The 25,446-nt window shown below is 64.6% G+C and overlaps 1 protein-coding gene across 1 annotated transcript; it reads right to left on the bottom strand.

The window, feature by feature from the left end:
* Positions 1-10,615: 10,615 nt before the first annotated feature.
* On the bottom strand, positions 10,616-16,857 carry EN2 (engrailed homeobox 2). The gene is given in 3 exon segments (XM_028525983.2): positions 10,616-12,544; positions 15,735-16,157; positions 16,160-16,857. Coding segments are annotated over 3 exon segments (987 nt in total). The 5' UTR covers positions 16,407-16,857; the 3' UTR covers positions 10,616-12,227.
* Between the last annotated feature and the right edge of the window lie 8,589 nt (positions 16,858-25,446).

Below are 25,446 nucleotides of genomic sequence, written 5' to 3'. Positions count from 1 at the left end.
AGGTGGGAGGTGGCCCGGCGGTGGCCTGGGGCCCACGTGGCAAAGGGGCTTTGACCCTCCTGGGGTGAAACTGCAGCGCTGGGGGACTGGTGACACAGGGGACAGTGGTCTCCTCCTGGCACGTCACAGTTCTCTGCCACCACCATCCCCCCGGAGTCCAAGGAGCTGGGGAACAGGCCTGACAGGGCTGGGGTTTCTGGGGTGCTCCTCCCCCCTTTCTGGGGACCCTCAGCTTGTCAGGCCCCTCAGTCTGCGTCCCTGGCCCCCTCCCCACTGGCAGGCTGAGGCTGCCTGTCCCCTCGCCGTGCCCTCCCACCCACCCCCGGTCCCGCCTGGACCGACCTGCAGGGCCCCTCCCCTGCCCTCCAGCCCCCCGAGAGGTAGTCCTCAGCCTGGCTGGCGTCTAGACACCACACACCACAGCCCAGGTCCTCCATGCACTCCTGGGCCCGTCCGTGCTGGACCATGGACAGCCGCCTCTGCCCACCCCAGCGGTGAGAGATGGGGTCTCCCCTCGGGCCGGGTTGCAACGTCCACTGGACGTCAGCCCCCATGTCCGGCCCCTGCAGGCTGCTGGGTGTCCCTGCCTGCCCGTGCAGGCCTCCACCCCTGCATCCCGACCGTGGGCAGCTGGCCACCGCTCTGTCACGGAGCACACGGCTCAGTGGCCACTCGTGGACCTCTGTCCGCCAGTCCTGCCCGGGGGCGGTCCCCGGAGCCCCGTTTACCTGGCCCTCCAGCGGGGCAGCTCCCGACCGGCTTCCAGCCCCTGGTCTGGGGGTGCCAGTGTCCTGCACCGTCCCTGGCTCCCCTCCCCCCGGGGCTAGTGGGGCCTCGGCGGGTGGGACCCAGACCACGTGTGTCCCAGCGCTCACACGGAGCGTGGGGGGCGACCCCTGTTGGACCGTCTGCGTGGGGCTGAGCCGAGACCCAGGTGTGGCGGCCAGACACCCGAGACGCTGCTATGACTGTCCACCGTCGCTGGGTGCAGCGGCCAGTCCCAGCACAGCCTGTCATGTGGCCCAGGTCGCCCCCGGGCACGGACACGCCCCTTCCACAGCTCTGCCCCTCCTGTGCCCGGAAGAGGCCGTGCTATGCGCTGGACTCTGAAAGCCGGACACACCAAAGAGGGGCCGTGGGAACTCGCCTGCTGAGCGTCTCGTGGGGGGCCCTGCGCTGGAGGGGGAGCCCCAGTGCTCCCCCCACCCCGAGGTCTCATGCTCGTCCCCCCTGCTGCAGCTCCCGTTGGGCTCTGTCACTACGGGTGGCCCTTTTGTTGCTGCTTTTTTGCACAGATTTGATACATTGTTTCTTGTCACCTGTGGAACCCGGGAGAGACAGGAGGAGCTGTCTCTGCTCTGTCGCCAGCGACCCTGATCCTGAAAGGACAGAGCATGCAGGCCGCCTGTGCAGAGTGACCTGCAGAGGGTCCCCGCCTCCCACCCACCACCTCCTTGTGGCCCCGCCCCCTGCCCCCATCCCTCCAGATGCCCCTCCCTCTCCAGCAAGAAGGCTGGGGGCCCAAGGCCCACGGCAGGTGGCGGGGGTCAAGGGTGAGAGGGCGGGCTCTGCTCCACATGCTCATCAGGGGTCCCGGCTGCAGTGCTGGGCGCCATCGCCGTCCACGTGGAGACGTGCAGAGCCGTAGGCGCAGGAGAGGGAGGCTCGCCTCGCGCTCTCAGGCCTTGAACCTGAGGGTCCAAGGGGGTCCCTTTGCCCCAAGACCATGGGTCAGTGCTAATTTGGGGTCCCTGAGCTAACCACCGGGGAGGCTGGGAGAGACGTGTGCACCCGCATAATATTTGGGGGGCACCGTGTGTCCACCACCACCTTCCCAGCCCACATCCCTGATCCAAAGCGGACACCCCCTGACCATCCCCCGGAGCCCGCTCCTCGGGACAGGCCACGCCTCTGCCGGCCCGGGGACCCCCTCCTCTCACCAGACAGCTGCCTCCCGTGCCCCTCCGTCTGCAGCAGGATCAGGGACAGCGCGGCGCCCGCTTTGCCGCCCGGTGGGCGGTGCACCCCACCAACTTCCGTGCCCATCTGCGGCAGCCTCCCAGCAGGGGTTCTAGCTCCCGGTTGGAGCGCCTCAGTCCAGGCTTCATGGGGCCACACGCGTGAGTCAGACACACGCGTGAATCAGACTCACACGGGGGTGGGCCAGATGGCAAGAGTGGCGGCAGTGACAATGGCTCTCTGCAGGGACACTGTGTGCTGGGCACCTGCTGGGCAGGGCGAGCCGATGGCAGCCTTCCTGCACCAGCTGGGTGCGAGGAGAATTTCACCGCCACCCCCCGGCTGGGAGGCGGGTGGGGGGTCTCCCTCTCTCGGGGACACAGCAGACCATGGCCTTGCTCACCGATGTCTCTCTCTCTCTCTCTCTCCCTCTCCCTCTCCCCCTCTCCCCCCATTCCTCCCTCTCTAAAATCAGCAAACATATAAACATGGGGGGGAGAAATTCCAGTGCACATTTATAGCTTCATAACTTGAAAGAGACCAGAAAATTGTGGCAGAAACGGACACTCCGAAGTCCTGGAAACCGGGGACGGTCTGTGAGGGAGGGGCCGGGCCAGGCCTCTCCTGGCCTGCCTCGGAGGCTGCCACCCTGTTCCACAGTGTCATCTCCTCGCCGTCGTCTCCCCTGGGGACCTGGGTCAGCGAGGATCCAGGAGGCCCAAGGCTCCTCCGCCGAACGGCAGGATGTGAGGGAGCCGGGCTGCACGCCCCAGGCAGCGGCATGTAACACACACCAGAGCAGAGAGACGGAGATTGCCTTTCAGACGCCTGCCACCAGCAATATCCAGCAGGCAGCTTCTGCAGGGGCAGTTTAACCTTCGGTAACCTTCCCGTTAAGCTCTCCAGCACGCTCGCTCTCTCTCTCTCTCTCTCTCACACACACACACACACACACACACACACACACACTCAGATGCACAGAGAGCTGTGGTGATACCCAGCAGCTCACCATCACGGTCCTCTCGGAGGGGGTGCTCTGCAGACAGACGTCCCCACGTCTGCACGGACCTGAGGGAGGTCTCACGTGTGCACCCATGCCCAGCCCCCAGCGCCACACGGAATGGAAATGGAAACTCCGAGAGGCCAGAACCCGGGAGCTTCTTGCTCAGCCAGGCTGGCACGGGGTGGACGGCTGGAGCTCCGCAAATAATTAATAGTAATGAAAACGGACGTTGCAAAAATTGGAGTGAGAGGGGCTGACGGTGAGGAATCGGTCTGGTTGTCAAACCTCGGGCCTAGAGGGAGAGAGATTGCTTTGGAGGATCCTTTAATTAATTTCAGGGTGTCCCCGAGTCTTCCCCGCCAAATGAGCCGCGTTCCTTTCTGGGCCGGGAGGACCCTGGGCAGAAAGACCAGGCAGGGGGCGGGGCGAGATGCCTGGTGTGGGGACCGGCCCATCCTAGCAGCCTCCGGAATTCCCCGCCCCCCACCCCCACCCCTCAGCATGGAGAGCTCAAGGTTCGGGGGAGGGGGGCTGGCACAGAGACCCCCGGCCCCCGAAGAGGGGTTCCATCTGCACACGCACGGTTGCTACCTGTGAGCAAACCAGGTCTTCCGCCTCCGTGGCTAAAATAAAAACCGATCTCTACAGCCTGACCAAGTTCAGCCACTGAGCTGCGGCATTAACTTGTATTCTAACAAGATTAAAATATATTTGTCCCGGGGATTAGCATACTTAAGGCCCCCTTCGCCTTTCTCCTGGGCGCGGGCACTTTGATCTGCGGTGCGTGGCCGGAGCGGCCGGGGCCCGGCGCTGCGACTGCCAAGTGTGAAATCGGCCTGATGTCATCCCTTTCTTCCCCGTTTCCCTCTTTCACCAGTTTAATTATATTTCCGCCACAAAGCCCCGGCGTCTCATCGCATATTCCAGTTGGACGAGGAAGCGTTTTTTGAAAAAAGGTGCGACTGAAACACCCTGGGGGGGGGAGGAAGGGAGCCCCTCCCCCCCGCCCCCCGTGCCCGTCCCCACCCCCCTGCTAAGGCCAGGAGCCCCCGGCCTGGGACGCTCGGACCCGCATGGGAGTGTGTGTCCAGCTCGGGCACCGGGTTGGGGGCTGTTTGGTGTGTGACTCCAGTGGGCTCCTCCTGGTTCCTTCTGTGATGAGAAGGTGGGTTTCCTTCGGGGACAGGAGCCACTGGAAGGGTACATACAGGCCACCTTTTTTAGTCCCCGGTCCACCACCCACGTCGAGGCACCCACCGAGCAGTGGGCCCCACACCCACTCTAGGACCCCCTCAGTGCCGGGAGGGGATGCGCCTGGCTGACCCTTTGACCCCCTCCCCCAAGGCTCAGGTGGCCTCTCCCTGCACCCACACCTGCTACTCCGGCCCTGCCGCCCTTCCCGGAGCCCCAGACCTGTCCCCAGAGGCCAGCCTGCCCGCGGGGGAGGCCTGAGTGGGGCTCAGAGTGGCACCCCCGAGGGTACCCTGCCTCCAACACCATCAGAGCCTCTCTCTGAAGACTCCTGGGCTGAGGGCGGGGGGAAGAAAGGGAGGCCGACGGGGAGTTCTGGCGGGGTGGACCCTCCTGGTGCCGGGGCCTGCCCCGCTGGACACCCTCCCCGTGCTGGGGGCGGAAGCGAACCTCCCGCAAGAGTGTGGCTGGGGGTCCAACCCCCACGCCAGGCCCGGCCCTGGCCCCCTTCACACCCCGCTGCAGTGTCTCCGAGACCCCGGCATTCTCCGGGCCCCGGGGACGCTGGGTGTCATTTCCACATACAAGCCGGACAGAATGGAAATGCAGATGGGCCCCTTCAGCATTGAGAGCAGGTCGGCCTGCGAGACAGGCCCCTCGACAGCCCCCTTTGTCTGAGATTTTCCAGGGTTTCCCACTCCGGGGGCGCGGAGCCCCCGCAGGTAGAGAGACAATAGGTGTGCCCAGATGACAGCCACTTTTGGCCTTTGGGGAAAAGGAAGAGACAGCCCCCCGAAAGTCTTTTTAAAGGTTCACATTTAGGACCTTTTTTTTTTAAATTTTGAATCATCACCCTGTTAAAATGGGTGGTTAACGACACACTGCCTCTTAAATTGAATGATAAAATTATAAAATTATCTCCACGTAATTAATTCAGGATTATGTTTCATTCTCGTTAGCATGTAATCAAAGCCTGTTATGCTTTTAGCTTTAGGACCAGCAATTAATTTAAAAGCGTTACCTACACCCTCCACCATTTAGACGAAATGAGCGCGGGCACCAACAGGCCGCCCACTCGCTTTGGGGGGAAGAGGTGCATGGGGTGACAGGATGCGGGGCGCAGGGGCTGGGACGCAGGTGCCTGGGCAGCGTGGCTTCCCACGGCGGTCACCGTCCTGGTGTCCGGTGGCCGTGGGACTTGTTCTGGCACGGAGAACGGGGAGCCGTGTCAAGGTATCGCGCTTCTGCCCTGACCCGTTTGGCTCAGTGGGTTGGGCGGCTTTCCGCAAAGCGAAAGGCCGCCGGTTCGATTCCCGGTCCACGCACAAGCGCGGGTCACAGGCTCGGTCCCTGGTCAGGACGCATGCGAGAGGCAACCGGTTCCCGTTTCTCTCTCACATCAATGTTTCTCTCCTCCCCTTCTCCTCTCTCTAGGAAAACAGATAAATAAAATCTTTAAAAATACCGTCTTTGCATCTCTGTGGAAACGTGAGGCACTGGGCCTGGCCCATTTCGGGTTCAGAAAAGGAGCAGGGGGTCCCGATGTGAAGGGGTGTGTGTGTGTGTGTGTGTGAGCCCTGAGACAAACTGGCCCCTCAGAGGTGTCTCGAAAAGGTGCGGGCATGTTCTGGAAAGTGCTGGAAATTTCCGCCCGCAGCACGGCCTTCCGTTCCCCCTCAGCGCCGGTCACTATCCCCCTTTTTGGGACCCGTGGATGTTGTCTGTCCGGCTGACTCCTGACTCTCTCCTTTTCTTCCTTTCCTTAAACAATGGCAGAGACGTCAGGAAGGTGTGGGTGCCCGGCCCCCCCCCCCACACCCCCCAAAATGAGAGTGGGCTGCCCAGGGGCTTTGTGTGGGGGGGAGATAATCTGCCTCCCATGATGGGGCTGCTGGTGCCAAAACCCCAGCATGAACCCCCCCCCCCAGGTGTACACTCTCCGCCAGAGATGGGTTGTTGGGCCCTGGGGGGGGCGGGCGGGCAAGCAGCGGCCTGGCACCTGGTCACACAGAACTCTGTGGTTCCACTCCCTTTGGTGCTCAGGGGTGTTTCATGAGTATTTGCATGAAAACCGTGGACCCTGAGCGGCTCTGGAGCCCAGGTGCCCGCGCTGGACCTTTGGGCCTCAGAGGGCAGCTGGCCCGGTGATGTCTTTGCAGGCCTCTGTCTCCTCCCAGGCAGCCGCGAGTGTGGGGGGCTGTGTAGCCAGGGTGCACGCAGGGGTGGGAGACCTAACCAGTGTTCTTGCAGAGGTTTCAGTGGGCACGGCAGTCTCAGAGCTAACGGGACAGACAGACAGACAGACCGCCGGAGTGGCGGCGGGAAAGGCCTGCCTGCAGCGGCCTCACCTGCATTCCCAGTGACCTGCTGGCCTTGGGGGGGGTCGAACAGTGGGAGAGGCCGGCTGACCTCATCTGCCCTGTCCCCCAACTGCCTGAACCTTAAAGAAATGCCAATCTGTGGGACTCACATTTGGCCGAGTGGCGTGGGAGAGTAAACCTATAACGAACAAACAAACAAACAAACACATGGAAAACAAACCCGGGACAAAGTTTGGCCCCAAGGGGACACTCCGATGCAGCGTGGCTTGGCCTCCGGCAGGCGGGCAGGGGCCGGGGTCCTGCGACTTGGAGGGAAGCGGCCGGGCTGCTGCCGCCGGGCGGGGCGACGGACACAAAAACGGGGCGGCTGCTTCTGGGCGCCTCGGCAGCTGCAGCCTGTGATTACCCATCCAAAGAGGAGAGCAGGGGGAGTCCGCCGAGGGGGCAGGGGCTGGGGGAGGAGGAGGAGGAGGGCAAACCCCGGCGGCGGAGCCTGACAGTCCCCTTGCAGACAAAGGACTTGGCGGGAGCGGAGAACCCCGAACGCGCCGCTGAAAGGCGTTGGGCGGCCCTTCCGCGAGCCGCGCGCTCCGACCGCGCGGCCAAGTTTCCCAGGTCGACAGATGGGGACGAGCGGCGGCCGCTGGAGTCTTCCAGGCGCGCGGTGCTCGCGGTGACCCCCACGCTCCTCCGCCCCGCCGAGCGCCTCCGCGCGTCCGGGTCCCTCCTGGCCCTCCCGCGCCAGACCCCTCCGCGGAGGAGCCGGCGCTGCGGGAAGGCCGCGGCACAGCCCAGCCCAGCCCACTGGGCCCTGGCTCCTCTTCCCGCCCGAGTCCGGGGGCGAGGGACGGGCGGGGGCCCCTCTGGGACGCCTTCCAGGCCGAGGTGGGGACTGATCGCGGCCCCTCTTTGTTCCTGCTCGGGCAAAGCGCGGGGCGCAGCCCGGAAAGGGGGCGGGACAGCCAGTAGGGCAGGTCCCTTGGCCCTGCACCCAAGGCTTCCCCATCCCGGAAAACCGGGCCTGGCGTCCCTCGGGGACGCGGGGTCTGGGGAGATCCTAACGGTGCCGAGTCGCTGTCCGGGCAGTGCACGGCCTGGTTGGATGGGCGAAGGGCAGCGCGCCTGAGTCACACGTGTTCCCCCGGGACGCTGCAGTCCTGCTGCCCTCCCTGGCATCTTGGGCCCCCCCCACTTCTCTCTGCGGGGGCTGGGGCTGGGCCTGAGCGGCAGAGGTGGCCCGCACCCCGGCGGCCGACCACGTGGCAGGTAGCATCAATAATAATAATAACAACGCCGTCACCGGCAGCCTCACCAGCCAGAGCCAGAGCACAGCGCACCACGCTTGATTAAATCTCGTAATTAGGAGCCACTTTAATGAATATTATTACATTTCAGGCGATTTCAAGAATGGCCTTTTATTTTCCGTGGGCGGGCAGCATAGAGAGAATGGGGTGTTGGAGATTAATAAAAAACTATGAATGGCGTGCGCGGGGTGCACGCGCGGCGCGGGCACCAGGGGCGGCCGGGCCTGCCGTGCCGGCCGGGTTCGTGGACAGCGCGCTGTTCGGCCTGCGTTCGGCCGCACCTCTCCACCCTGCCTCCCCCTTCGCAGCCTCTTCTGCTCCGAGGCCTGGAGAAGGCCTCGCGATGGAGAGGCACGGAGAAGGGGTCGCCGGCCGCAGGCCTGGTGCGGGGGCTGCCAGCGCGTGTGCGGGGTGGGGGAGGTGTTGAGTGCGGGTGGGGTAGGTCAGAGGACGCAGTGCACCCAGAGGCCTTGGGCGGCGTGGTCCTTGGCCGCCAGTGGTTATTAACCTCCCAGCACGCGGGGGAGCTGCAGTTTTCGGAGGAGCCGGGACCCTCTGGGGGGCGCTTGGGGAGCCCCGGGCTGGCAGAGACCGCGAAGGCCGCCGATTAAACCAGCGGGAGGACGAGCGACTTCTAGACCAGCGGGAGGGCGCGCACGCGCCCTCCCAGCCCGCCCGCGGCTGCCCTGGGCGTATTTGCATATAAAGTGCCTAGGTATCGGTGCGCTCCGGCACACCTGTGCCCGGCGGACTGGCCCTCTTCACTCAAGGGAAGGACAAACAAAGAAAAAAATGAAGCCCTCTTGGTGATCAGACTGGTGTCCCTGAAGAAAGCGCGTGGCCGGTCCACCCTGGTCGGCCTGACGTGGATCTTCGGTCTCTGACGCCAGCCCGAGGACCCCGCTGCTCCGTCCCCTCCTGGCAGCGCAGGAGCGCCAGCGCGGGCTGGCCTGGGGCGGCCGTCCTCTGCCCCGGGCTCCCAGCCCTGCGCTGGGAGTCTCGGCGCCGAGGATGGCGGACGCAGTCAGGGTGGGGTGGAGGCCGTTCGGCTCCGCAGGCCGAGGCCTTCCTCTATAAAGAAGCTGTCCTGTGAGGAAAGTTTAGGGAGCCGGGCTCCTGCGGGCGCGACGGTCTGGCCGGGTGGGTTGGGGGGTCACCGGCTCTCCTGCTGCAGTCCTAGGCCACGGCCCGCGGCTCCGGGTCCGGCGCCCAGGGGGACCTGCGCGGGCCACGGGGCCTCAGAACGGAGCCTCGCCTTCCTTCCTCGTAGGCTGCAGAAGGCTCGCCGCCCCGGAGGGCCGGTTGGCCGGCGCGGCAGGGTGTCTCCGTCAGTTAGGAGCTGGGATTGCACACTGTCGGGTTTTTGAAGTCGAATAAACATAGGAGCAAAACCAGAATCTCAGCGTTGCAGGGGTCTGAAGACTCATTCACTGCAATCCCCTCCCAGAGACAAAAAGGAAAAAAGAAAAAGAAAAATCTCCCTATGTCACGGTAGGCCTAGGATCTGCTTGCACGCCTCTGGGGATGGGGATCTCATTACCTTACAAAACTGTACCTTGCCCCTTCATAGTGTTATGATTTGCAAACAGATTAAAGACAAAATGATTGTTTAATGTTGTTATATTGTCCTTTTATTTTTTTTTAAAGACTCCAATTGGGTAACAGGAGTTCTGCTAGTGGGCTTTTGTTTTTAATCTGGGAACCCTCAGAACTATGCAAATTTGGGGGGGCGGGGCGACGCTGCTGAAAATGGCGCCCGATTGGCGAAGACTCGGCAGCTGGTGCCTCGGACGCAGCCTCCACCCAGACGCGTGTTTGCAAACCCGGGGCCCAGCGCCTGCTCCGGAAGCCGGTGGGGAACCGAGCCGCCTGAAAGGTCCCCTTTGGCAAACGATGATCCTCAGAGCAGCCTCTGAGTTGCTTTTACTGGACGAAGGAAACATTTTTTTTTCCTAGCCAAGAAAGTTTGGCAATAGAGCAGTGGGGCGGCGCGGGACGCACGCGGATCATCCCGCGGGGCCTCGCGGAGGTGGATCTGCGCCAGCCCGGGGGCCTCCGGCACCCAGGCATCCAGCCACCCGGGCAGAGCGGGTCCTCCGCCCGCGTGTGCCCCTGTGCCTAGGGACGTTGCCCTCGTCCTTTACTTCCAGGGGCACGAGCAACGTAAAAGAGGAGCGTGGAGGGAGCGGATTTCCCCGTCCTGGGGCGCGGGTACCTGTTGCTTCCTGTAAGGTTTTAAATCTTTGCTGGATGGAACAGCACCACATTTTTGAACACTTTCTTCTGGTCGAGAGATGTGTACTTCGGTGGCTCTGGCTGCTCTGTGCTCACAGAGGGAACATCCAAAGTGTCTTCGTTCTTTCGAAGAGAAAGTTACCTGCAAAGGTGGGCCTGTGTACCCCGGTGGGACGCGGCCAAGGCCAGCAGCGCCTGCGCGGTGGGAGAAAGCCAAGGGCCGGCGCCTGGACTCCAAAACGCACTCAGAAAAGCTCGTCATCCCACCTTGGACAAACACTATTTACAATAAAGCAGTTTTTCTTTATTGAGTGTAACTTTCAAGAGTTTAAACACACAAAAATGCAGAGGGAATGTTCACAATTCTGGTCACCACAGTTGGAAATAGAAACATTCATTTCTCGTAAGATTATAAATATTTGATACTGGGACTGTAAAATGCACATTTTTATCAACTAAAAAAAAAAAACAAACCTCTTAAATGAAAAACCCAAAAGACTTTGCTTCCTGCTAAAAAGGCAACTGTTTCATTGCGTTTCCTAGGCAGCAGATGGTTAGTCACAGGATGTTAAATGACAACTTTCCGTCTGTTAGAGTTCCCCTTCGACAAAGGTTGGCGCCGGCAGTCTGTACGGAGCGAGCCCGTTGCCGCAGTGGAATCGAGAGGTTTAAGGCAAAGAGAGAAGTTCGCCCTCAGTCCGTGGTGGCGGGGGTGCCGGCCGCGACTCCCGCCTGGGCCCCGGGCACGCCCCGGCTGTCCCGGCTGCAGGTGGACACTTGGACGAGATTCTTTTTCCGAACACTAAACAGGAGACAGCGTGGAGTTCTATAGGGAGACACTGCGTTTGTTTATATATATATATATATATATATATACGTACTTGGTGGGGATATATTGGATATATTTAATTTACACTGTACCACACCTTCAAAAAAATAAAATGTATATTTTAAAAAACAAGAAGAGACAAAACGTGGTAAGAAATGATTATTTACACATTTTCCTTCCTTCCGCTGGGTCCCGGAGGACGCGGAGAGCCCTTCAGAGTCCAGGCGGCCACGTGCGCCCAGCCCTGGCGGCTCCTGTGCGCCTGCCAGTGTGGGCACAGGCCGACGGAGGGACGTGCGCACACACACCTCGTGGCTTGAGGGAATGCTCTCTGTAGCAGAAGCGGCCACTTAAAAAAAAAAAGGAAGGGAAGGAAAAGAAAAAGGAAAGGAGGAAAAGACCGACTCTGCCCACAGCACTCTGCTGCCCCAAGGTGCCGGGCCTCCACCCACGGCAGGGGGGGCTGGGGGGCTGCGGGAGCGGCCGAGGGCCCTGAGCGGGACCCGGAGCCACAAGGGTCACCCCTCTGCTCGTGGGCTCCGCGGCCCGGAAGCCCTGGTGCCCAGAGGCCAGAGGGCCGGTGCTGGCTTCCGGCGGAGGGACAGGGGACAGCTCGACACGGACACAGACACAGACGGAAGCACGCAGGGGCCTGGAGAGGAGGAGGAGGAGGAGGAGGGTGGACAGGGAGGGAAGGCAGGAGGAGGGTGGAGCAGAGTGGGCGAGGCCGAGGACCACCGTGGGCAGCGGGGCACGGCCACTCTCCGTGGCTGAGGCCCCCCCCACACCCTCCACACTCCTCCAGGAGGGCCCTGACTGCCCCTCGACTGCCTGCCGGGGCCCTGGTGCTGCCCTGGCGGAGGCTGGGGGGTGGGCGCCCCTCTGGCTGACCTCACCAAGCCCACACAAACAAAGTGGCGGAACTCATAGACCAAGTAGGAGCTATTTATTGGGTTCGGTTCACAGTTGTGTGAAATGCAGCAATAAAAATCTTTGGACTTCAGCAAGTTGTTTTAATTTTTTTCTTCTTTTGAAATTAAAAAAAAAAAGTGTTCCATGTCCCATAATGGAGCTTAGGGGATTAAAAAAAAAAGAAAAAAAAAAAGAAACCCTAAGCAGCCCCTTCGCAAAAAAAAAAAAATCATAAAATTAGCATAATCTCATAAACACAAAAAAATAAAAAATATTTTATAGTCAGATATTTCGGATTTTACACCTGTAAATTATATACACATAGAATATTGTAGAACCATAGCTAATACATGATCTTTTCACTAGGAATGCTGGTATAATCTTTATACACTGGCCCTTTTTCTGTGACTTTAAATTATTGCATGGTTGGCGCGCGCGCGGGCGGGCGGGCAGCGGGCGGCGCGCGGCCCGGCCTACTCGCTGTCCGACTTGCCCTCCTTGGCGGCGGTGGAGTGATTGTACAGGCCCTGCGCCATGAGGTGCACCGCCAGCGTGTTCTTGTTGCCCGTGGCCTTCTTGATCTTGGCGCGCTTGTTCTGGAACCAGATCTTGATCTGCGACTCGTTGAGGCTGAGCTCCTGCGCCAGGCTCTGGCGCCGCTGCTCCGTCAGGTACCTGTTGGTCTGGAACTCCGCCTTGAGCCTCTGCAGCTGCTCCGCGGTGAAGGCCGTGCGCGGCCGCTTGTCCTCTTTGTTGGGGTTCTTCTTCTTTGGTTTGCGGGACCGGGGGCCTGGGTGGGCGTGGAGGACAGACAACAGGGTTAGGGCGCGTGCGGCCGGATGCAGGCTGAGTGCGGAGGGGTGCCCAAGGTCACGGCGCTGACCTGGAGGACGGCGGGGATGGACTTGGGGGAGGGGGCGCCGCGCCCAGGCTCACACCCACCTCCGAGCGACCCACCCCGCGGACGGAGGCTGTGGGCCTGTGGGCCAGTGACGTCTGGGTGGTGGGGGGGGGGCGCGGGGACAGAGCAGAAGTCGTGGAAAGGTCCCCAGATGAAAGGAAAACTCCTGGAGGAAAGCAAACCCCGCCACTTTCTGGCCCGGCCGTTTCCAGCCCTTTCTGAGGTTCTGCCCAGCAGCCAGGGCCGCGTGGGCCTAGGTGCTGGGCAGGAGGGGAGGGGAAAGAGTGGGGACTGCCGGAGCAGCAGGAGGGGTCTTGGGGGCTGTGAGGGGGGCTCCCTCAAGAACCCCGCAGGGGACACCCACAGGGTGCTGAGGACTGCGGGAACCAGGAGCCAGGAGGATCCTGGGAAGGGCCGGGCCCAGAGATGTGCCTCCCCCAGTGGTCCTGTTTCCTTCACAGACAGGAACACGAGTGTGTTTCTTCGGGGGACGGGGGTGGGGGGAGCCCAGCCAGTCCCAGTTCCCCCTTCGCCTAGGCTCCTGGGTGCCCCAGCAGGGAGAAGGGCCCGGGGCCCGGCCTGGGAGCTGACCACGCTCCCCGCCCCTCCCCACCCGACTGCAGGCCGCAGGGGGCCCAGCTGACCTTGAGGAGCAGCAAACCCACACTCCAAGCCCACGGGGCCTCCGCCTGCTCGGACGCCTCCCAGCACCCGAGGCTGGTTCGGGCCGGTGTCCTAAGACTCCCGGGGCCGGCAAAGGCCTGCCCGAGAGGCAGGGGGAAGCGTTTCTTCCGGTGAAGACGAGGGTGTGCAAGAGGGGAGGCTACAAAAGCTGGGGGCGGGGGCGGGGGTGCAGCGGCGCTGTACCCCGGGTCTCGGTCTGTGCAGTGAGTGAGTCAGCTTTGGAAGCTGATTCCCACTGCTCCCAGGGCGCCTGCAGCTGGAGACTGCAGAAGGCCAGACCTCAGGCGGCCGGGACCCAGGTCCCCACCCTGCGGCTCCGGGGCTGCACCCGACCGGGACCGTGGGGGCCGGAGTGCGGCGGGCAGAGAGCTCGGGGGCTGTCCCCAGCGCTCAGCGAGTGATACGGACCGACCCTGGGTCCTGGGACCCAGCGGGCTCGGAGAACTTCCTTCCCGCCCACTCAGCGGGTCAAGCAATCTCTCCCGTGAGGCTAACACCCGAGGAGGGGCTGTGGGCGCCAGAGACGCGGCGCCAAGGGCCGTTGGGCCCAAACTCCTGGCTTTTTAGGTTCTAAAACAAACCCACACTCTCCTCCGCGCCCCCTGAGCGCACTCCCAGTCGCCTCCGCGCACGCGGAGGGCGCCGGAGCCGGGCCGCGGGCCGGGCCTTGATCCTGAGCGTGTGGATCGGCGAGCTGGGCCGCGCTCTGCTAGCGGCGCGAAGGGGCAGGGGGTGGCTCTGCGAGTCCCCAAGGGGCCGGGCGGCCCGTCCCTGCTGGACTGACCCCAGCCTCCGGCTCGGGGAGGCCGTTCTTGTCCCCCACCCCCTTCCCCGCCACCCAGTCGCCCTCCTCACCCCCAAACTCCTCTGCTCCTGGGGATCCCTCAGGCACGGGTCCGCCCGCAAAAAAAGAAACACACGCGGCATTTGACGGAAAGAAAATCTCCCAAAAAGCAGATTTTTGAGCCCTGTTTCCTCCTGGATTTTCTTTCAAAACGAAACCCTTAGGAGTCTCAGCAACAGCATGAAACCTCCGCGAGAAAACTCGCTGCCTGGCTCTTTTCTTGAACGCCAGGGGACAAAAAATACGGAGTCTTACGGGGGCGGCGGCGGCGGTTACGACGATCACGGTTTGGTCCGGGAAGGCCAGCGACTCGGGCCCGGCCCGGCAGCAGGCTCCGGCGGCCGCGGAGACCCGGCGGGCCGCGCGGGCCGCACAAAGCCGGCCGCGGCTTCTCGCCCGCCCCATTGTGAGCCTCTATGTTAATTAAATATTAACAAAGGAGGGAGGCGAGAACAATGGAGCAAAATTTCAGATGGAACTGGAGAAATGTGGGTTTCATCCGAGATGGGTGCACGCATTTTTTTTTTTTTTTTTTTTTTTTTTGCGGGGAGGCGGCCCAGGAGTGACTCGGTCGTCCTGTGGTCTGGGTAAATGACCCCCGGAAAACCGGTCCAGGGCTGGGGGCAGGAGGTCGGGTCGCCGCCGCCGGCTCGGGGACAAATGGAGTCTGCTCCTAATGGCGGGTCGCGGCTGCAAACCCGCATTGAATGCGCGTGGTGATTTCCACGAGGAGTTGGTCTTAGCTTTTAAAAGTGCCAGCCCTGTGACAATGACACCCAGCACCTGGGCACACCCCCTCTCCGAAATCTGCTCCTTCCCTCCCCCGGGCCCCCGGGGAAACCTCGGGGAGAAGGTCCCTTCCTTGGGGGGGGATTGTTGGCCCCTCTTCCAAGCTGAATGCGAGACGGGGGCTGCACTCCCCCGCCGCGGGCTCGGCAAATAAAACCAAATGAAACCGGGCAGAGCGCAAAGGGCGCCTCTGTGTTCGGCCCTTCCATCTCCGGGTCCCCGCAGGCCCCCTCCGCGGCCCAGGCCAGGGCCCCAGGGAAGAGCCGAAGCCGAGCGCTTTCCTCCCCGGCTGTATCTGGGATTTCCGGGCCGCGGAATGGATCTAGGTCTGCGGGGGGACGACGCGTGGGTCCCGGGTCCAGAATGAATTGGAAAGACCGGAGAAGGGACTGAGCGGCGAGCTTCCCGGCCTGTCTTCCAGCCACCCCCGTTCCCACCAAATAAACTCCAGCCGGGGCAGGGGGACTAGCGGCTGCGCGGAGAGGCCTCCAAAAGGCAAGAGAGAGCGCGCAGATCCTGTCGCTTCCGCCCTTCTAAGGAGTCTGTACCCTCTGGCAAATCGATCCGAATGCCTCGCCTCCTGGCCTAAGCGGGAGCCAGCGTCAGGCGCACACAATGTCGCTCTGTGTGCGTCTTTGTGTGTGTGTGGGAGGGAGATGTCCTGGTGTCTTCTTCCTCCCCGTAAGTTCCCGCGCTAGCGCCTCCCTGCCGCCCCGCGGGCTCCCCGCTGCGGGCCGGGGCGCAGGGTCCCGGCGGGCTCACCTGAGGAAGGCCGATCCGAGTAGCGCGTGCAGTAGACCCAGGCCGGCCAGAGCATGGGCTGCGCGCCCAGATTGGCGCTGGCCTGCGAGCTGTCCGAATCCGAGCTCAACGACAGGTCGCCGCTGCCCAAGCTGCGGGCCTTGAGCGCCCCGTCCAGGGGGCCGCCGGGGTCGTTGCCTTTCTTGGCGCCGCTGTGCAGCGAGAGCGCCTTGGAGCCGCCTTCTCCTTCGCCCGGAGAGTCGCCGCCGCCGCCGGGCAGCGGCCCGCCCGCACTCGGAGCACAGGGCGCGCTCTGCCGGGGCTCCCGGCCGGACCCCAGGAGCTGGTCCGCACAGCCGGAGCCGCCGCCTCCGTCCGCACCGCCCGCGCCTCCTTCGCCGCTGCCAACTCTTCCTCCTCCCGCGCCCGCACAGCAGGTCCCGCGTCCTTTCTCCGGCCGAACTCGGGCCGCAGGATGTTGTCGATGAAGAAGTTGGTGATGCGATGCGGGTGTTGGTGGTTGCCCGGCGCCTGCAGAACCGCGGGCAGCATCAGATTCCGCCGGCGGCCAGTGTCCGCGTCGCTGGATCCGCCGCTGGGGCTGGATTCCGGCTGCCGCGGCCCCTCCGCCGCCGCCGCCGCCGCCGCTGCTGCCGCCGCCGCCTCGCTGGGCTTGGGGTCATTCTCCTCCATGCTGTTCACAACAGATCCCAAATTGGTTCTCCGGTGACCCCCTCCAATCAGCCCTTGGCCCGCGCGCGGCGCACACGGAGTCCCCCGCGGTCAGCCCACGCCCCTACCCCGCCGAGGCTTCCTGGGGCGTGCGCGGTGGCCGAGGCCAGGGCTGTGGTCCCACAAGTCGCCGTCCGCGTTCGGAGCGAAGCCGATCCAATCCACGAGTTGAGTTCGAAAATACCAAGAGTCGCTCCGCTCCCAGAGCCAGGAGATTCTAAAGAGTCCAGTACTCTCCTCCGCCGCGCACGCGGGCGCCGGACACTCACAATGGTCCGGCGGAGACCCGGGGCGCCTCCGGGCTCCGCGCTCTTCTCCGAGTGCAGCTGCCTCCGGCTCCGGCGCTGCCGCCGCGGCCGCCCGGGACTGGCGCTGCGCGCATGCAGGCAGCGCGCTTCCCGGTGCTCACGCCCGCCCGGGCCGGTTCGGACCTCCGCCGCCGCCCGGCCGCCCCCGCCCGCGCGCCCGGGCCGGCCCTCGAGGGTGCGGGGCGCGAGCGGTCAGCGCGCCCGCCGCCGCCAGCACGCACATGGACGCCCGCGGGCCCGCGCCGCGCTCGGCTGCCGCCCCGCTGCGGGCCGGGGCGCCCCACCGGCGAGCGGCCGCGCCCCTGCCGAGCCCCGCCGAGCCCCGCGGCCCGAGTTGCATGGGTGAGAGGGCGGGAGGCCGGGCCGGGCCGGGCCGCCCGCGTCTCTCGCCGTCTGCGCGCCCTCGCCGCCAAGGCCTCCGCGCCGGCTCGGAAATTTCCAGGCCACTTAGCGCAACCTGAGACACTTTCACTCTGGATTTTGTTCTTATTTTTAACAGAGCCCCCTCGAGTGACGTCGCGGGCCGGTCGCCTGGACACGTGCCTCGGGCCAATGGCCGCAGCGCCGGGCGCCCACGTGACGCGCTGGCCGCCGCTGGGTGACAGGAGGATCCCGCCGCCCCTCCTCCGCCGCCGCCGCCGCCCCTCCCCCCCTTAAAGCAGCCGCGTCCTCCGGCTCCCGTGCGGGAGCCCCCGACCCGCGAGACCGCAACAGCGTCCCCTGCCCTTGGTCGCGCTTTCCCCGCCACTGCTCGGTTCATGGATGGAAGGAGCTCCCGCCAGCGCCGTGCCGGGTCACCCCCGTGGTGCGTCCTCGGACACGCGCCGGGCGATTGCTATTTTTAACATTTCCATATTGTTTACCGTGGGGAAAAATCCCACAATTCCTTGCACAAAAAATGCATAAATCATATTAAATGAGCTGCCGAGATACAAAGGGACTTTTGTAGCCCGCGCTCCTTGCTGCTGGAGAGGGAAGCTGTCACTTACATTTGACTTTGGTGACCCGGCAGATTCCTGTGCTGAACGCGTAGCTGGCGCGCAGGACCCTCCTCCTGCAGACACTGAGTGTAAGTGTGCGTGTGTGTGTGCGTGTGCGTGTGCGCGCGTGCAGGGCGGCGCGTGCAGACGGCGGGGTCCCACCGGGGACACGCACCCTCATGAAACATGCATGTGGACCCGGAAGAGCGCGGGAACTCGATTTCCGTGCTCCGCGCGGGCGAGCGAGAAAGAAGCCCGCGGTTGTAACTGCACCGTCTCGCTTGGCGAGGGGAGAGGGGGGCGGGCTGAGGGTGCAGCTAAACCTTCAAGAGCATCCGGGGAGACAGCGCCCCAGAGCGGCCGCCTCCCCCCCCCCCCAAACCCGCGCCCCGCCCCCGCCGCAGTCTCAACCCTGACCGAGGGGCTACCAGGCCTTTCCCCTCGTTTGCTTTGTCCTAATTTCCTGGGAAGGAGCTTCGCTGGACAGCAGGGCCCATCTGAAAGGGGAATCCGGAGTGCAATGGTGGCGTGCGGTAGGATTTGTTTCTCCCCTCCTCTCCTTTCTCCATCCCTGCCTGAACTTCCTTCCCGGCTGCTGTCAGGCGTCCAACTTGAACTTCTATAGTTCCTCTTCAGGGCCCCCTCCTCCCTCAGGCTCCTTCCACTCCGCCCTCCTCTGCTCGCCCCTGACTGCAGACGCCAACCCCACCCCCCCCCACCCCTGCCCAGCACCCTGCTTACCCAGGTGTGCCTGTCCCGCATTTAAAATGCACTTTTTATGGACATTGGCAAACTTTGAAAACACCCGAAAGGGCAATTTGAGGGTGTTGGGAGTGTTGGCACAGTAAAAGTGCCATTGGTGACAAGGGGGCGGGGAGGGGACAGGAAGGGGTGGCCAGTGCCCAGGGCTGGCTGGCCCAGCCCGTTGCGGGGGCTGCGGGGTGCCCAGCAGCGAGGCCTTCTGCGGAGCGGGCCCTGGGTGGGGACTCCCTGTGGCCACTGCCAGGCCAGGAGAGACGACGGGATGGGGGCCGGGCAGGCAGCACCCCCGCAGTGTGGCTACCAGGCCACCTTGAGGCTTGGAAGCATCCCCTAGCCCAGCCCAGCTCCCCTCCCATCCCCAACTAGGCCCTGTCCTCTCTGTACTGGTCACCCGTTGCAGGCTCCAGAAGGGGACAGTTAGCCCCTGCTGATGCCAGGGAAACAAACCCCAGGAGGAGGGGCATGCAGGGGCCGCAGGAGGCCCTTGGCAGGGAGGTGCCTGGTGTGGTCCGCTCTGGAGGCAGCTGGCGAGGCTCAGGAGTCCTGGGTGAGATTCCCGCAGGGCGAGGAGGCCACATCTCACTTGGGGTGACCCCATCTCTTCTTTGTCCCTCCCCCATTTGAAGGGGCTCTCACCAAATGACCTTGCTGGGCACACACCTGCCAGGGACCCTGCCTGGGGGCCAAACCATGAAACCCCACAGTCTGCCCGCCTGCAGGAAAATGGGGTTCATGAGGTTTGTGGGGACGCCTTATCAGCACATGTGTAGGATTGGGGGGGGGAATTTCCTGCAGTCCTGGGGACCCGGATCACCCCCAGCGGGGGACCATCCAATTACTTGGGTCTCCGGGAGGTGGAGTGGGTGGAGGGAAAGCTGAGGCCTCTTGGGTTCCCGCAGAGCCGGCCAGGTTAACGTCTCAGCCCTCCCCCGAAAACCAATTAGGCCGCCTCCCGAGAAGCATTTTCCAGTTTCTCGGGCACTGTTGTTTCTGAGCGCCTTGGCGTTAAGCGACCCCCAGGCGGGGACTAATGCTGTGTTCTCTCCCAAAGTCACGGCCGCACCGTGGACTCTGCACACGGCCGTCACCCCCAGGCGAAGCCGGGCTCCGGGTTGGGGTCTGCAAAGGCTGCTGGGCTGGGTGGGGGTGGGGAGCTGAGGCTCAGGGGGAGCAGAGGAAAGGGGAATGAAAAGGGAAATAATCACGGGGGAGGGGGTGGTCTCAGGCTCCCCAAAGCCCACCCAAACTGTCAGATAAACCTGGCAGAGAGAACCCCTCGAGAGTGGGCACCACCCAAAGGGCCAGGCGGGGAGCTGCGGGCTGCGCGCATGTGGGCCGAAGCCGCACAAAGTTGGCTTGCTCCGGGGCGGAGGGGGAGTTCTGCCTTACACAGAAGCCTCAAGCTGTTTCCAGAAGCTTCTGGAAGGTGCTGGAGGCCCCAGCCGGCCCCCTGCGGGGCCTGGGGCACCGCCCTGGCCGCGCTTTCTCAGGGCGCCGGGAAGCGCAGGCTGCGCGGGAGCTGCGGCCCCTGTCTCCGCCGAGCTGCGCCCCGCCAGCCAGCCGCGCTGACCCGGTCTCCCACCCACACCCGCCTCCCCCACCCCCCACAACGGTCGACCCCTCCGTGCACACGGGCAAGCGACCCCAGACAGGAGTGTCTCCCTGGCCCCAAGCGAGGCCCCAGGTGGGGGACCCCGCCCCTTCTCCTCTGCTGGGGTGCAGAGAGCTCCCGCTGAGAAGGGGATCTTCTCAAATGGGACTGCAGGGGGACAGGCTTCCAGACGTGGGGGCTCACGTTGGTGCCACGAACAAGGCCTGGCAGCGGCGGGGGGCAGGGCGCTCCCAGAGACTCGGGGCGCCTGGCTGCGGATCCGGCCTTCCCTTCTTCCTCACAATGAGGCCGCAGGAGGGCGACTTTCCTGGCCACTCTGCTGGCCCCTCATTCCCATGCTCCCCTAGACGGGCGTGGGGACCCTGGGAGGAAACGAGTGCAGGGTCAGTGGCCGTAGCTCGTGAGGACGCGGGCACTGGGGTGGTCGAGACGCCCACCGTGCAGGAGAGAGATCTCGACCCCTGCGAAATCGGGAGGGCAGCCCCACATAGCCAGCCGGCCGGCCAGCGGGCCCTGGGCTCGGGCAGGGGGTGGGGGCTGAGCCAGAGAAGGGCCTTGGCCCCTGGAGAGCCACCTTGGTTCCGGGCAAAGCGCGGCGACCCAGCCTGCAGACAAAGGCCGCAAGCAGGGGCATGGGGTGGACACCGACACGGCGCGTCTGAGCTCTCCTCCTCGGAGCCAAGCACAGGCCTGCAGGCCGGGCCGGGGCCGGGGATGCCGCCTCCGAGGACCCCCAGGAAGGGAGGGGCCCAATGCAGAGGTGGGCTGCCTGGGAAGGGGAGCAGGGGCACTGGTGCTTGTGCTCTGGGCCTGTCCCGGCCCCAGAGGCCCCAGGCGCCCAGGGGCCCAGCTCCCCTGAGGCACCCGGGGCTTGGTGGGTGGGTTGGCGCTGCGAAGCCTGCCTGAGGAGCGTGGGGGGCATCGGCACGGTCCATTTGGGCCCTGCCCCCAAGGGCTGGGGCAACATCGGCTCGTGCTCAGCCAAAGCTCCCTGGGTGCTGGGGACACCAAGTGGGTGAGGCACCCCCTGGAGCTGCCTCCTGTCCAGGCCACAGGAAAGGCCTTCCTGTGACGCCCTGCCCCAGCGCTGGCCCGGGCGAGCGGGGAGGGGGCACAGGGCAGGCACGGCTCCCCAGCTGGAGACCAGGTGCAGAGTCTCCTGTAAGCTAAGCTCTTCCAAACAGGGGCTGGTGAAGGGGATTCCCGAGAACGACCCCGCTCGTGCGTGTGCACCCACACCCACAGTCCCGCCTCTTCCCGGCCACCCACACGGCCCACCCTCTGTGGACGGTCCTCCGGGGCTGGGGCCCGTTGCCGTGGACATCCTGACTGTCCGAGGGACCCACCTTGTGCCCTGGGGACCCCTTTCCTGTGCTCTCCCTCCCCGGTTGTACTGCTGTGCTGGACCCCGGGGAAACCTGGCCCTCCGGAAGCCAGCCGGCTTCCGCTCTGCCGTGGTTGTGCCGTCCCTGCAGAGGCCCAGGCCGAGGTGGGGTCTGGCTGGGGCTGCCCCTGACCAGCCTGTGGGACGTTCCGGGTGGGGGTCCCCTAGACAGTGCTACGCCCTGACTCCTCTGCTGGAAGGGACATGTCCCCGTGGAACGGCAGGGGCCCGGGGGACACAGGGCACATTCTGAGCCAGCCAGAGGCAGACAGCGGGCAGGTTTGGGGGCGGACTGTGAAGAGCAGCGTGGGGAGGGGGCTGGGGGGCGACCAGCAAGCCCCCTCAGGGGGAATGCATTCTGGAGAAGGCTCGCGGCTCCCCACCTCAGCCGACCACGGCTTCCGGACAAGGCCAGGAATCCTGGCCGCTACCCACCCGTCTGCCTTTCGACCTTCGGAAGGAAAACCAGATTTCCCAGAGAAACGCCTGGAGCACCTGCCTCCCCTCCCAGGGCATGAGGTTGCTTTTCTTTTCTTCCTTTCCCCAAAGGCCCGGGCCCCCGGGGAGGCCAGTGCACCAGAAACCCGTACACACCGACGTGTGCTCAGAAAACGTGATTGCTGGGGCTGGGGCGGGGCGGTTCCAGGATTTCAGGCAAGTTCAGGAAGCAGATACCTAAACCCTACTCCCTCCTCCACCCCCATTAGCAACCGATCACCGCTTCCCTGGGGGGACCTGTGTTTTGTGCGCTGGGCCGGTTGTGGGACACAGATTTTTAAAAATAGCCTGTGTTTACGTTGCTCATGGGTTTACTTTTCCCTGCATCACGTGGAACGCTGTGAAGATGCGCGGTTTACTTAGAGTGTGAGAGCGAGTTCAAAATGACACGTGGAGTTCCGTGTACGGGTTACACGATCCGTCGGTTCCCCTGGGTGTGATGAAGGTGGTCGTTTCTTTAGCGGGAGTGCCTAGCTGATACAATTCTTACACGCATAATGGGGGGGATGTGCCCCAACGGGGGCAACTCCAGGGCTAAGGGTAGAGGGCTGGGGGGCCAGGGCCGGCCTTCCGGGGTCACACAGGCTCCGTCGTGACTCCCTGGACACACACCCACTGGTACTCGCAGCAGGGGTAGCCGCCCGCCTGGAGGGGGGCCTGCCCTACACGCAGACCCAGGCCCCCAGCACCCTTCCGAGGGCCTGGAGTCACTCTCAGGCCCTCCCCCTGCAGCACCCCCCAGCCCACCTCTCCTCCAGGTCAGGGACAGCCTGGCAAAGCGGCCTGTGAGAGTTCAGGCACAAGGGCAGAGAGAAGTGTTCTGTCTCCTGCGAAGCCGTCTCTCCCCTTCCCGATCCCCTCAAACAAGAAAGAGAGAGAGACAGAGAGAGAGGGGGGGTGGGGGGGAGAGGGAGAGAGAGAGAGAGAGAGAGAGGGAGAGGGAGAGAGAGAGAGATGGAAACGTTTCTCTGCAGACAGCCTCTCCGTGTTGCACTTCAGGGGGGGGAGTCTCAGACCTTCCAGCACAGGCGGCTAAGACACAACAGCCCCTGGGCGAGGGCAAAGTTCAGGAACCCTACACCGCCTGGGCCGAGCCCCTGGCGCAGAGAGAGGCGCCACAGGCGCGAGGATTCCCCGCGTCTGGAGCTCACGCGCTGGAATTCCTGGGATCTGCTCCTCCCCGTCCACCCGGAGCGAGGCGGGCGAGCTGTTCTAATTAACCGCCTGCTTTGGCTCTCGGCTCGCGCTGCCGGGGCTAAAACTTCCCCAGCGGCGCAGCCTGGGGGGTGGGGGGCACTGACGTTGGGGGACGCTCCGCGCCGGGGAGCGGGCACTGAGGCCGCTCGCCGGGACCGGAAGTGTTGGTGCCAAGACTTGGCAGCGCCCAGAGGGCCGAGTGGGGTGGGTTCCCCAAACAAACGACACACTTTCGCGACACTTAGATTGTCCGTCTTATCCGCAGGTGCAAGCTCAACCGTCCCCCGTGCAAGAGCAGCCGCGAAAAGCTCAGCCTGGAGAATGGGATGTGGAAACCCAGGCTGGAAAGCTCGCTCCGCACGCAGCGGGCAGGCGGCCAGAACGGCTTCTGTGTTGAGATCGCCCGAGAGGCGAGCGCCGGCCAGGCCGAGACTGGGCGGGACGCAGGCCTCCGCCTTCCTGCCGGGGCGGGACTCTCTCCTCCGCCGTGGAAAACGAGAAAACACAAAGTCCAACGAAAAGATGTCCCGGTGATGCCCGCCTGCGCACGGGCGCGAGGCGAACTGCCTCTCTGGGAACGGAGGCGACCCGCTCTCTCCGGCCTCCCGGGCTGGAGGGGGAGCCGCGGGCCTTGGTCGGGTCTGGGGAGAGGGAAAGGCACATTCCCGAGCACCCCTCGGTCCTGTCCGCTCTGCCCGGAGCGGGGAGGGGCCCCAGCTCTCCCCCGGTCACCCAGGAGCGGCCTGGGGGTGTCTGTGGCCAGAGCGAGCTCAGGAGCTGTGGTCTCTGCGCTGCAGGCGGAGGGGAAGCCCCACCACCATGCCTCGCTGTGGGTGCGCTGGCCCGGCCGAGCGCGCACGCGGGCGGGAGCGGGCCGTGTGCCCGCGGGGTGAGTGAGGGCCCCGGCCTTGGCTCGCTCGGTTGTGACCCTGTCTCTTTCTTCCAGAATTGGCAGCCTCGGCCGGGGCGCGGCCCCTCTGCCCCTCCAGGGACTCTCCTCCGGGTCTCTCGGCTGCAGCGGGTTGGGCGAGGGCCCCCCAGGGGGCGCCCGGCAGGTTTCCTCCCGGGGTCTCTCTGCTTTGCAAACACCCGAGTACGTGAGGGTTCAGGGCGACTCCTCGGACTCGCCGGGTACCCCGCGGCGCCCCGAGAGGGAGGGTGGGGGCGCTGCGGCTCCCGGGAGGCAGGCAGGGAGGGTCTACCCTCGCGGCCCCTGGCTGGGAGCAGGCCCCGGGGATGCGCCCCGAACGAGCTGCCTTTTTCTGGCGAGGAGGGGGCCTCGGCCCGGTCCAGACTCTGTCGTCCACCGAAAGGGCCCGGGAATCACAGCTGGGATGCACCAGGCGGACTCCTGGTGGGGTGGGCTTTCCTCCCGAAGTGAGAGGCCGGGCCCCCCACCCCCCGAGCGCGCGCCGGAGGCGCAGCCCCGGGGAGCGCCGGCCCGCAGGGCGCGCGTCGTCAATGAGCCGCTGAGCTCTTCGCAGCCCACAGATCAGAGGCCGCCCCGCCGGCCGCCGGTGGTCCACTGAGCCGCGGCGGGCAGCGCTCAGCGACAAAGCGGAGCTCGGCCGGGGACGCGGGTCCGCGCCGCGCGGGCGGGAGCGCCGGAGGGGGCCGAGCGCGGCGGGGACTTCAAAGCCGCTCCTACCGGCTCAGTGAAAGGGTGGCCCTCCGGGGGCGAGGGGCTGCATCGGAAACCGCGTTCCCCGCCCCCTCCCCACCGGAACGCCCCCCAGGCGGGCAGATCCGCAGTGACCCTGAGCTTCCGGCCGCCTGGACCCCAGCGCGCGTCCTTGGCGTCCCCGAGCCCCTGGGCGCGATCGTGGAGCCCAGGACGTGCCCCCGTGGGTCTCCAAGACCGTGTAGCTGTGTTGGTCCAGAAGCTCTCCCATGGCCCCTTTTAAAATCCACGTCCTTCGTCGCCTCCCGCTGTTCCCGGTGTGTGGGGACCGGCCCCCACGTGTGCGCCCGGGGAAGGAGCTCGACCTTCCCACCTGCCCCCGCGCCCCCCAGAGCGGGTCTCGGAGGAACCCTCAGCAAGGCCCGCCACCCCGTCCGCGCACCGCCACCCCCTCCCCGCATAGAAAGTCTCCCCCTGCGGTCCTGCAGCGCGCGCCTTGGAGAGGTGCGGTCTCCTAAAACTTCCCCATCCGCGCTTGACAAGCCTGCGCTGTTTTTCTGTGGAGCGGAGGAGGGGGAGGGGAGGCTGGGGTGCGGTGGGGGCGGAGAACTTGCTTAAAGGGAAGGACAGAGAGGTCAG

This window comes from Phyllostomus discolor, chromosome 10 (genome assembly GCF_004126475.2).
Source record: "Phyllostomus discolor isolate MPI-MPIP mPhyDis1 chromosome 10, mPhyDis1.pri.v3, whole genome shotgun sequence".
NCBI classification, from domain to species: domain Eukaryota; kingdom Metazoa; phylum Chordata; class Mammalia; order Chiroptera; family Phyllostomidae; genus Phyllostomus; species Phyllostomus discolor.
This window is presented reverse-complemented; position numbering and strand designations above follow the sequence as displayed.